A 12,627-nucleotide genomic window follows, 5' to 3' on the forward strand; every position below is an offset into this window, starting at 1 on the left:
TTGATGTAGTCATTAAACACAGTGTATTACAGTACCTCCATAGGGTTGATGTAGTCATTAAACACAGTGTATTACAGTACCTCCATAGGGTTGATGTAGTCATTAAACACAGTGTATTACAGTACCTCCATAGGGTTGATGTAGTCATTCATTCCCCTGTTGAACACGTAGATCATGGCATCATACAGCTGGTTGTCCCAACACATCTGGACCACCTGGATACACAGGAAGAGAACAGGTGACTACTGGAGTCTACAGACTTGATATGCTTGTGATTGTAACAAGGTTAATGACAGTAGTAAATATCTAGAGGGAAGAGAGGGAACACTGACAGACATCATGTCTCCTCTCCTCTCCTCCCCTCTCCTCTCCTCCTACCTGTTGTATGTCGAGGCTGGTGATGTCCAGGTGGATCAGACAGTTCTCTACACTGTCCATCATGTCTCCTCTCCCCTCCTCTCCACTCTCCTCTCCTCCTACCTGTTGTATGTCGAGGCTGGTGATGTCCAGGTGGATCAGACAGTTCTCTACACTGTCCATCATGTCTCCTCTCCCCTCCTCTCCACTCTCCTCTCCTCCTACCTGTTGTATGTCGAGGCTGGTGATGTCCAGGTGGATCAGACAGTTCTCTACACTGTCCATCATGTCTCCTCTCCCCTCCTCTCCTCTCCTCCTACCTGTTGTATGTCGAGGCTGGTGATGTCCAGGTGGATCAGACAGTTCTCTACACTGTCCATCATGTTGTTATCCTGTAGGTGGGTCAGCAGGTCTCTCATGACGGGAGCGGTTACACAGCCCAGACGCTCCGACACGATGTAGGGTTCCAAACTCTCCAGGAAGACCCCCCGAGCCACACAGTTCTCCACCAGGCGGGTATATAGCTGGTTAAACAGTAGGTCCCTATAGGACCACAGAGAGAAGAGCACGTTCATGGTAACAGTTCTTCACCAGGCGGGTACAGTATATAGCTGGTTAAACAGAAGGTTAAACACCAGTCTCAACGTCAACAGTGAAGAGGCGACTCCGGGATGCTGGCCTTCTAGGCAGAGTCGCAAAGAAAAAGCCAAATCTCAGACTGGCCAATAAAAAGAAAAGATTTAGAGATGGGCAAAAGAACACAGACACTGGACAGAGGAACTCTGCCTAGAAGGCCAGCATCCTGGAGTCGCCTCTTCACTGTTGACATTGAGACTGGTGTTTTGCGGGTACTATTTAATGAAGCTGCCAGTTGACTTGTGAGGCGTCTTTCTCAAACTAGACACTCTAATGTACTTGTCCTCTTGCTCAGTTGTGCACCGGGGCCTCCCACTCCTCTTTCTATTCTGGTTAGAGCCAGTTTGCGCTATTTGTGAAGGGAGTAGTACACAGCGTTGTACGAGATCTTCAGTTTCTTGGCAATTTCTCGCATGCAATAGCCTTCCTTTCTCAGAACAAGAATAGACTGACGAGTTTCAGAAGAAAGGTCTTTGTTTCTCACCATTTTGAGCCTGTAATTGAACCCACAAATTCTGTGGCTCCAGATACTCAACTAGTCTAAATGCCAGTTTTATTGCTTCTTTAATCAGAACAACAGTTTTCAGCTGTGCTAACATAATTGCTAAAGGGTTTTCTAATGATCAATTAGCCTTTTAAAATTATAAACTTGGATTAGCTAACACAACGTGCCATTGGAACACAGGAGTGATGGTTGCTGATAATGGGCCTCTATGTAGATATTCCCTTAAAAAACTGCCGTTTCCTGCTACAATAGTCAGTTACAACATTAACAATGTCTACACTGTATTTTTGATCAATTTGATGTTATTTTAATGGACCAATATTTTAGCTTTTCTTCCAAAAACAAGGACATTTCTAAGTGACCCCAAACTTTTGAACGGTAGTGTATGTGTTATGGCTTCACACCCCCTGCTATATTGTGGATAAAGAGTTAACTGTCTAACAGAACACAGTTCTTTAATGGAAGCCTCTCCAACAAAATCCAGGTAAAATCAGGAATTCCCCAGGGCAGCTTTCTAGGCCCATTACTTTTTCAATCTTCACTAACGACATGCCAATGGCTTTGAGTAAAGCCAGTTTGTCTATGTATGCGGATGACTCAAAACTATACATGTCAGCTACTACAGCAACTGAAATGACTGCAACACTTAACAAAGAGCTGCAGTTAGTTTCAGAGTGGGTGGCAAGGAATAAGTTAGTCCTAAATATTTCTAAAACTAAAAGCATTGTATTTGGGACAAAACATTCACTAAACCCTAAACCTCAACTAAATCTTGTAATAAATAATGTGGAAATGGAGCAAGTTGAGGTGACTAAACTGCTAGGAGTAACCCTAGATTGTAAACTGTCATGGTCAAAACATATTGATACAGTACTAACTAAGACTGGGAGAAGTCTGTCCATAATAAAGCGCTGCTCTGCCTTCATAACAACACTGTCAACAAGGCAGGTCCTACAGGCCCTAGTTTTGTCGCACCTGGACTACTGTTCAGTAGTGTGGTCAGGTGCCACAAAGAGGGACTTAGGAAAATTGCAATTGGCTGAGAACAGGGCAGCACGGCTGGCCCTTGGATGTACACAGAGAGCTAATATTAATAATATGCATGTCAATCTCTCCTGGCTGAAAGTGGAAGAGAGATTGACTTCATCACTACTTATATTTATGTTGAATGCACCGAGCTGTCTGTCTAAACTACTGGCACACAGCTCAGACACCCATTCATACACTACAAGACATGCCACAAGAAGTGTCTTCACAGTCCCCAAGTCCAGAACAGACTATGGGAGGTGCACAGTACTACATAGAGCCATGACTACATGGAACTCTATTCCACATCAAGTAACTGATGCAAGCAGTAAAATTAGATAGAAAAACAACAGATAATAATACACCTTATGGAACAGCGGGGACTGTGAAGCAACACAAACATAGGGACAGACACACGCGCACACACACACACACACACACACACACACATAGATTTAGTACTGTAGATATGTGGTAGTGGTGGAGTAGGGGCCTGAGGGCACACAGTGTGTTGTGAAATCTGTGAATGTATTGTAATGTTTTTAAAATTGTATAAACTGCCTTCATTTTGCTGGACCCCAGGAAGAGTAGCTGCTGCCTTGGCAGCTATTGGGGATCCATAATGAATACAAATGCTAGGAGGCTCTGGGGCAGGGACGGGACCATAATAGACTGATAATAGAATTCTCTGGAGCAGGGACGGGAAGCTGTTCTTAAGTGAAGGAAGGAGCCTTTTAGTCCAGTCAGAGTGCAGCAGAGAGTAGAGTAGCAGCCCCTTCGGCACAGAGATGGACAGAGAAAGGAAGATCTTTCTCTCTCTCCAAACTAAGGCCGACCACCACAAAGGGTTATGAAAGAACAAACTGAAAGCACGTTCACACAGGAACAGAAACTGAAAGCACGTTCACACAGGAACAGAAACTGAAAGCACGTTCACACAGGAACAGAAACTGAAAGCACGTTCACACAGGAACAGAAACTGAAAGCACGTTCACACAGGAACAGAAACTGAAAGCACGTTCACACAGGAACAGAAACTGAAAGCACGTTCACACAGGAACAAACTGAAAGCACATTCACACAGGAACAGACAAACTGAAAGCACATTCACACAGGAACAGAAACTGAAAGCACGTTCACACAGGAACAAACTGAAAGCACATTCACACAGGAACAGACAAACTGAAAGCACATTCACACAGGAACAGACAAACTGAAAGCACGTTCACACAGGAACAGACAAACTGAAAGCACGTTCACACAGGAACAGACAGACTGAAAGCACGTTCACACAGGAACAGACAAACTGAAAGCACGTTCACACAGGAACAGACAAACTGAAAGCACGTTCACACAGGAACAGACAAACTGAACGCACGTTCACACAGGAACAGAAACTGAAAGCACGTTCACACAGGAACAAACTGAAAGCACGTTCACACAGGAACAGACAAACTGAAAGCACGTTCACACAGGAACAGACAAACTGAAAGCACGTTCACACAGGAACAGACAGACTGAAAGCACGTTCACACAGGAACAGACAAACTGAAAGCACGTTCACACAGGAACAGACAAACTGAAAGCACGTTCACACAGGAACAGACAAACTGAAAGCACGTTCACACAGGAACAGACAAACTGAAAGCACGTTCACACAGGAACAGAAACTGAAAGCACGTTCACACAGGAACAGAAACTGAAAGCACGTTCACACAGGAACAGAAAACTGAAAGCACGTTCACACAGGAACAGCAAACTGAAAGCACGTTCACACAGGAACAAACTGAAAGCACATTCACACAGGAACAGACAAACTGAAAGCACATTCACACAGGAACAGAAACTGAAAGCACGTTCACACAGGAACAAACTGAAAGCACATTCACACAGGAACAGACAAACTGAAAGCACATTCACACAGGAACAGACAAACTGAAAGCACGTTCACACAGGAACAGACAGACTGAAAGCACGTTCACACAGGAACAGACAAACTGAAAGCACGTTCACACAGGAACAGACAAACTGAAAGCACGTTCACACAGGAACAGACAAACTGAAAGCACGTTCACACAGGAACAGACAAACTGAAAGCACGTTCACACAGGAACAGAAACTGAAAGCACGTTCACACAGGAACAGAAACTGAAAGCACGTTCACACAGGAACAAACTGAAAGCACATTCACACAGGAACAGACAAACTGAAAGCACATTCACACAGGAACAGACAAACTGAAAGCACATTCACACAGGAACAGACAAACTGAAAGCACGTTCACACAGGAACAGACAAACTGAAAGCACGTTCACACAGGAACAGACAAACTGAAAGCACGTTCACACAGGAACAGACAAACTGAAAGCACGTTCACACAGGAACAAACTGAAAGCACGTTCACACAGGAACAGAAACTGAAAGCACGTTCACACAGGAACAGACAGACTGAAAGCACGTTCACACAGGAACAGGCAGACTGAAAGCACGTTCACACAGGAACAGACAGACTGAAAGCACGTTCACACAGGAACAGACAAACTGAAAGCACGTTCACACAGGAACAGACAGACTGAAAGCACGTTCACACAGGAACAGACTGAAAGCACGTTCACACAGGAACAGACTGAAAGCACGTTCACACAGGAACAGACAAACTGAAAGCACGTTCACACAGGAACAGAAACTGAAAGCACGTTCACACAGGAACAGACAGACTGAAAGCACGTTCACACAGGAACAGACAAACAGATGTCTTCTGGCAGCGGATTGACTCCCTTTGTTTATCATTTGTTTTTCATTTTTAATGCAGTTAGTTTGATCTGCGCTGAGAGATCTTTATTTTGTTTGACTGGGGTTCTCTTCAAGGGACAAAGTGTGCATTAAAGGGATATTTAAAAATAATTCTGCTTTATATTCATCAGCTCCAGCACCACCCCAACATCAACATATGTTAAAATGCCTAGTTTCTATGTTTTGTAGTAAAAAAATATGGAGAAAGATAAGTGTTTGAATTGACATCATCAACCAATTAGTAGGAAATGCCTACTCCAAATTGGTTAAAATCACATGATGCACACCGATGATGTCATTGGAAACACTTATCTTTCTCCATATTTTTTTACAACAAAACATAGAAACTAGGCATTTTAACATATGTTGATGTTGGGGTGGTGCTGGAGCTGATGAATATAAAGCAGAATTATTTTTAAATATCCCTTTAATGCACACTTTGTCCCTTGAAGAGAACCCCAGTCAAACAAAATAAAGATCTCTCAGCGCAGATCAAACTAACTGCATTAAAAATGAAATCTGGTGCCAGAAGAAATCTCAGTTTGTTCTTTCATAACCTTTTGTGGAGGTCAGCCTTCATTTTGAGAGACAGATTACAATTTGTATTTTTTTAATTTAACCTTTATTTAACTAGGCAACTCAGTTAAGAACAAATTCTTATTTACAATGACGGCCTACCCTGGCCAAACCCGGACAACACTGGGCCAATTATGCGCCGCACTATGGGACTCCCAATCACAGCCGGTTGTGATATAGCCTGGAATCGAACCAGGATCTGTAGTGACGCCTCTTGCCCTGAGAAGTAGTGCCTTTGACTGCTGCGCCACTCAGGAGCCCAAAGAGAGAAAGATCTTCCTTTCTCTGTCCATCTCTGTGCCGAAGGGGCTGCTACTCTACTCTCTGCTGCACTCTGACTGGACTAAAAGGGGCTGCTCTCTGCTGCACTCTGACTGGACTAAAAGGGGCTGCTCTCTGCTGCACTCTGACTGGACTAAAAGGGGCTGCTCTCTGCTGCACTCTGACTGGACTAAAAGGGGCTGCTCTCTGCTGCACTCTGACTGGACTAAAAGGGGCTGCTCTCTGCTGCACTCTGACTGGACTAAAAGGGGCTGCTCTCTGCTGCACTCTGACTGGACTAAAAGGGGCTGCTCTCTACTGCACTCTGACTGGACTAAAAGGGGCTGCTCTCTACTGCACTCTGACTGGACTAAAAGGGGCTGCTCTCTACTGCACTCTGACTGGACTAAAAGGGGCTGCTCTCTACTGCACTCTGACTGGACTAAAAGGGGCTGCTCTCTACTGCACTCTGACTGGACTAAAAGGGGCTGCTCTCTACTGCACTCTGACTGGACTAAAAGGGGCTGCTCTCTACTGCACTCTGACTGGACTAAAAGGCTCCTTCCTTCACTCAAGAACTGCAGATGATATGAAGTTGAAAAATGTTGAACTGTCCCTTCAATGAATAAGCTAACAGAGTGCTGGGAATAGGCAACGCAAGGGCCATCAGACGCGATGTCTGTGTCAGTGTGTGTGTGTCTTACGTCCTCTGCAGCAGCAGACAGTAATCTACCATGACAGGCACCATGTCCTACGGACAGAGAGAAAGAGAGGGATGGAGGGATGAAGGGAGGATGGAGAGAGAGAGAGATTAGCTACTCAACCCAGGCAGCCTAAGCACAAGGACAAGCCTTAAAGGCCAATGGAAGACAGGTTTCAAGGTCCCGAGCGTTGTCAAACTGAACCGTGGGACAGATTAACGTGTGTATCGTGGGGTGTGTGGTGTGTGTGTGTATCGTGGGGTGTGTGTGGTGTGTGTGTGGTGTGTGTGTGTATTGTGGGGTGTGTGCAGTGTGTGTATCGTGGGGTGTGTGCGGTGTGTGTGGTGTGTGTGTGTATCGTGGGGTGTGTGTGGTGTGTGTGTGTGGTGTGTGTGTGTGTGTATCGTGGGGTGTGTGCGGTGTGTGTGGTGTGTGTGTGTATCGTGGGGTGTGTGTGGTGTGTGTGTGTGGTGTGTGTGTGTGTATCATGGGGTGTGTGCGGTGTGTGTGTGTATCGTGGGGTGTGTGCGGTGTGTGTGTGGTGGGGTGTGTGCGGTGTGTGTATCGTGGGGTGTGTGTGGTGTGTGTGTGGTGGTGTGTGTGCGGTGTGTGTGTGTGTGTGTGTGTATCGTGGGGTGTGTGCGGTGTGTGTGTGTGTGTATCGTGGGGTGTGTGGTGTGTGTGTGTGTATCGTGGGGTGTGTGCGGTGTGTGTGTATCGTGGGGTGTGTGCGATGTGTGTGTATGTGTATCGTGGGTGTGTGTGGTGTGTGTGTGTATCGTGGGGTGTGCACGGTGTGTGTGTGTATCGTGGGGTGTGCGCGGTGTGTGTGTGTGTATCGTGGTGTGTGTATCGTGGGGTGTGCGCGGTTTGTGTGTGGTGTGTGTATCGTGGGGTGTGTGCGGTGTGTGTGTGGTGTGTGTATCGTGGGGTGTGTGTGGTGTGTGTGTGTGTGTGTGTGTGTGTGTGTGTGTGTGTGTGTGGTGTGTGTGTGTGTGTGTGGTGTGTGTGGTGTGTGTATCGTGGGTGTGTGTAGTGTGTGTGTGTGTGGTGTGTGTATCGTGGGGTGTGTGCGGTGTGTGTGGTGTGTGTATCGTGGGGTGTGTGCGGTGTGTGTGGTGTGTGTATGTGTATCGTAGGGTGTGTGTGTATCGTGGGGTGTGTGTGTATCGTGGGGTGTGTGTGGTGTGTGTGGTGTGTGTGTATCGTAGGGTGTGTGTGTATCGTGGGGTGTGTGTGTATCGTAGGGTGTGTGTGTATCGTGGGGTGTGTGTGTATTGTGGGGTGTGTGTGGTGTGTATGTATTGTGGGGTGTGTGTGGTGTGTATGTATTGTGGGGTGTGTGTGGTGTGTGTGTATTGTGGGGTGTGTGTGGTGTGTGGGGTGTGTGTGTACCTGGAAATGTTGTTCCATGACCTGTATCTTGCCGTGTTCTGGACATTTCTTCACTGAGCGCTCCACATACTGGAACAGAATCTCAATCATCTAGACAGGAAGTACAGTCAATCAGTCAATCAATCAATCAATCAAATCAATCAATCAAATCAGTCAATCAGTCAGTCAATCAGTCAGTCAATCAGTCAGTCAATCAGTCAGTCAATCAGTCAGTCAATCAGTCAGTCAATCAGTCAGTCAGTCAATCAGTCAATCAATCAGTCAATCAATCAGTCAATCAATCAGTCAATCAATCAAATTAGATAGATTTCTTTGTGGAAGGGGGGTGGGTAGGAAAGGAAGGGAGGGAGGAGGGAAGGATGAAGGGTGGAAGAGGGATTCACCTTGTCTGCCACTACACCTTTCCTCTTTGCTGGGTCCCCAAACAGTCCTGGAAAAATAACAGACATTCACAATACATCAACACAATGACTCATAAAGGGTTGTGTGTTTTCACTTTAGTGAGAAAAGAAAAATCGATGTAAAAACTGCTATTAAAAGGTAGAATGGCCTCTGTGCCATCAGTGAAAAGGCCTCCAACAGAAAGCCCTCAGAATGTAAAGTACTGTAGTGTATGAATGATTCAAGGACAAACAGTGAAAACAGCTGTCCTTCGTAGTACAGAAGAGACCAGGCTTTCCACACAGTAGATCTTATAGTACAGAAGAGACCAGGCTTTCCACACAGTAGATCTTATAGTACAGAAGAGACCAGGCTTTCCACACAGTAGATCTTATAGTACAGAAGAGACCAGGCTTTCCACACAGTAGATCTTATAGTACAGAAGAGACCAGGCTTTCCACACAGTAGATCTTATAGTACAGAAGAGACCAGGCTTTCCACACAGTAGATCTTATAGTACAGAAGAGACCAGGCTTTCCACACAGTAGATCTTATAGTACAGAAGAGACCAGGCTTTCCACACAGTAGATCTTATAGTACAGAAGAGACCAGGCTTTCCACACAGTAGATCTTATAGTACAGAAGAGACCAGGCTTTCCACACAGTAGATCTTATAGTACAGAAGAGACCAGGCTTTCCACACAGTAGATCTTAGACCTTCAGAAAGAGGTTTTCTAAAGGCTGGTTTTCAGTTGGTCTATCAACATGTCATGTAGACAGCTGTAGCAGTGACATCATGAACATTCTATTGATGTCCGACATCAACCTTTTCGTAATGAAAAAGTAGAAACCAAAAACGACGGGCTGCCTGGTGGTTGAAAATAGCAAAAAAGCTGTATTTTAACACCAATAAACCCATCCATTTAAATCATCCGTTTAAACAATCATTTAGTAGATGTCAATCCAGCAAACCAGGCAACTAAAAACAACTTCCTTAACAATATTTTGATTGGTTTCTAGATTGTTAGCTAGCCTGTTCAAATTGCCTTTACCTCCCTTATCTCACCTCATTTGCTCACATTGTATATAGACTTATGTTTCTACTGTATTATTGACTAAGTTTGTTTTACTCCATGTGTAACTCTGTGTTGTTGTATGTGTCGAACTGCTTTGCTTTATCTTGGCCAGGTCGCAATTGTAAATGAGGGGGAGAGGGGGGAGAGGAGGGGGAGAGGGGGGAGAGGAGGGGGAGAAGAGGGGAAAGGGAGAAGGAGAAGAGGGGAGAGGGAGAAGGAGAGGAGGGGAGAGGGAGAAGGAGAGGAGGGGAAAGGGAGAAGGAGAAGAGGGGAGAGGGAGAAGGAGAAGAGGGGAGAGGGAGAAGGAGAAGAGGGGAGAGGGAGAAGGAGAAGAGGGGAGAGGGAGAAGGAGAGGAGGGGAGAGGGAGAAGGAGAGGAGGGGAAAGGGAGAAGGAGAAGAGGGGAGAGGGAGAAGGAGAAGAGGGGAGAGGGAGAAGGAGGGGAGAGGGAGAAGGAGAGGAGGGGAAAGGGAGAAGGAGAAGAGGGGAGAGGGAGAAGGAGAAGAGGGGAGAGGGAGAGGAGGGGAGAGGGAGAAGGAGAGGAGGGGAAAGGGAGAAGGAGAGGAGGGGAGAGGGAGAAGGAGAAGAGGGGAGAGGGAGAAGGAGAGGAGGGGAGAGGGAGAAGGAGAGGAGGGGAAAGGGAGAAGGAGAAGAGGGGAGAGGGAGAAGGAGAAGAGGGGAGAGGGAGAAGGAGAGGAGGGGAGAGGGAGAAGGAGAGGAGGGGAAAGGGAGAAGGAGAGGAGGGGAGAGGGAGAAGGAGAAGAGGGGAGAGGGAGAAGGAGAGGAGGGGAGAGGGAGAAGGAGAGGAGGGGAGAGGGAGAAGGAGAAGAGGGGAGAGGGAGAAGGAGAAGAGGGGAGAGGGAGAAGGAGAGGAGGGGAGAGGGAGAAGGAGAGGAGGGGAGAGGGAGAAGGAGAGGAGGGGAGAGGGAGAAGGAGAGGAGGGGAGAGGGAGAGGAGGGGAAAGGGAGAAGGAGAGGAGGGGAGAGGGAGAAGGAGAGGAGGGGAGAGGGAGAAGGAGAGGAGGGGAGAGGGAGAAGGAGAGGAGGGGAAAGGGAGAAGGAGAGGAGGGGAGAGGGAGAAGGAGAAGAGGGGAGAGGGAGAAGGAGAGGAGGGGAGAGGGAGAAGGAGAGGAGGGGAGAGGGAGAAGGAGAAGAGGCTATTCACCCAGTACAGCCTTGGCGGTGCCCTCATGGAAGGACCAGGCCAAGGACAGAGCCTCAACAAAACGTTCCTGTTTCAACAGACAGTCCACCCGCTGTGTGAGAGAGAGAAAGAGTTAGAGCAGTGAATGTCTCCAGCAGTACAGGTCCATTAAATCCCCCTCAGAGACACAGGTCCATTAAATCCCCCTCAGAGAGACACAGGTCCATTAAATCCCCCTCAGAGAGACACAGGTCCATTAAATCCCCCTCAGAGAGACACAGGTCCATTAAATCCCCCTCAGAGAGACACAGGTCCATTAAATCCCCCTCAGAGAGACACAGGTCCATTAAATCCCCCTCAGAGAGACACAGGTCCATTAAATCCCCCTCAGAGAGACACAGGTCCATTAAATCCCCCTCAGAGACACACAGGTCCATTAAATCCCCCTCAGAGAGACACAGGTCCATTAAATCCCCCTCAGAGAGACACAGGTCCATTAAATCCCCCTCGAGAGACACAGGTCCATTAAATCCCCCTCAGAGAGACACATGTCCATTACATCCCCCTCAGAGAGACACAGGTCCATTAAATCCCCCTCAGAGAGACACAGGTCCATTAAATCCCCCTCAGAGAGACACAGGTCCATTAAATCCCCCTCAGAGAGACACAGGTCCATTAAATCCCCCTCAGAGAGACACAGGTCCATTAAATCCCCCTCAGAGACACAGGTCCATTAAATCCCCCTCAGAGAGACACAGGTCCATTAAATCCCCCTCAGAGAGACACAGGTCCATTAAATCCCCCTCAGAGAGACACAGGTCCATTAAATCCCCCTCAGAGAGACACAGGTCCATTAAATCCCCCTCAGAGAGACACAGGTCCATTAAATCCCCCTCAGAGAGACACAGGTCCATTAAATCCCCCTCAGAGAGACACAGGTCCATTAAATCCCCCTCAGAGACACACAGGTCCATTAAATCCCCCTCAGAGAGACACAGGTCCATTAAATCCCCCTCAGAGAGACACAGGTCCATTAAATCCCCCTCAGAGAGACACAGGTCCATTAAATCCCCCTCAGAGAGACACAGGTCCATTAAATCCCCCTCAGAGACAGATCACAGGTAGAATGATATAATAGATAACCTTTAGTTTTAGAATGGTATGGTGGCAAGTCAGAGAGACACTTACCTCCCTCCAGTTCCTCAGAGTCATGATGTGGGCTGACTGGAACAGAGAAAAGGCCTCAATTAGACAACGCTTGTGTTTCTCCTTCCCCTGTACACACACACACACACACACAGTGACATATACAGAGACCTACCTTGGTCCCCAGTAGTACCATCTGTCCTGCGTAGCTGCAGACAGACTGGTAGCAGGCCTTCTCTCCTACTAGGGCCTAAAACACACACTGTTAGGCTGGAGAGCAGAGGTCAAAGGCCAGGACACTGTTATTCAGAGTGAAAATCAACTGAAATCATCCATGACTGCTACTTCTCAATAATACTTTTAGATACAAATGTGGCAAATATATGCCAAGAATCCTGAACAAGACCTTTGTACGGACTCAATGATTATCTCAGGAAGATCCAAAACATCATGGTCCTGATTGGTTGATGTTGACTCTGAATGACTCCATGTAGAGGTATGGGAGACAGGTGGGGGGGAATCACTGGTGACCCCCTGCTCCTTGATTTAACAGCTTCAGTCCCCCTGAAGACAGTGACTAGGACGTTGGTCCTGTATGATTGGACAGAGCCACCTGCTCTACACCAGGTTAG

At 47.1% G+C, this 12,627-nt stretch overlaps 1 protein-coding gene across 11 annotated transcripts in view; it reads right to left on the reverse strand.

Moving 5' to 3' along the window:
- Positions 1 to 12,627, reverse strand: part of LOC106575830 (vacuolar protein sorting-associated protein 8 homolog) — a 182,517-nt gene that overhangs the window by 127,541 nt on the left and 42,349 nt on the right. For 7 of the 11 annotated variants that reach the window (XM_045699530.1, XM_045699533.1, XM_045699535.1 and 4 more), the window contains 9 exons: positions 12,171 to 12,245; positions 12,038 to 12,073; positions 10,871 to 10,961; positions 8,634 to 8,680; positions 8,251 to 8,340; positions 6,859 to 6,905; positions 741 to 900; positions 379 to 645; positions 126 to 215 (listed from right to left, as the gene is read on the reverse strand). In XM_045699530.1, the coding sequence (XP_045555486.1) occupies positions 126 to 215; positions 379 to 645; positions 741 to 900; positions 6,859 to 6,905; positions 8,251 to 8,340; positions 8,634 to 8,680; positions 10,871 to 10,961; positions 12,038 to 12,073; positions 12,171 to 12,245 (903 nt within the window). Of the gene's footprint in view, positions 1 to 125; positions 216 to 378; positions 646 to 677; positions 901 to 6,858; positions 6,906 to 8,250; positions 8,341 to 8,633; positions 8,681 to 10,870; positions 10,962 to 12,037; positions 12,074 to 12,170; positions 12,246 to 12,627 lie in introns of all 11 variants that reach the window. The other 4 variants (XM_045699539.1, XM_045699538.1, XM_045699537.1 and 1 more) reach the window with 1 other exon arrangement.

This window comes from Salmo salar, chromosome ssa17 (assembly GCF_905237065.1).
Source record: "Salmo salar chromosome ssa17, Ssal_v3.1, whole genome shotgun sequence".
Classification (NCBI taxonomy): Eukaryota; Metazoa; Chordata; class Actinopteri; order Salmoniformes; family Salmonidae; genus Salmo; species Salmo salar.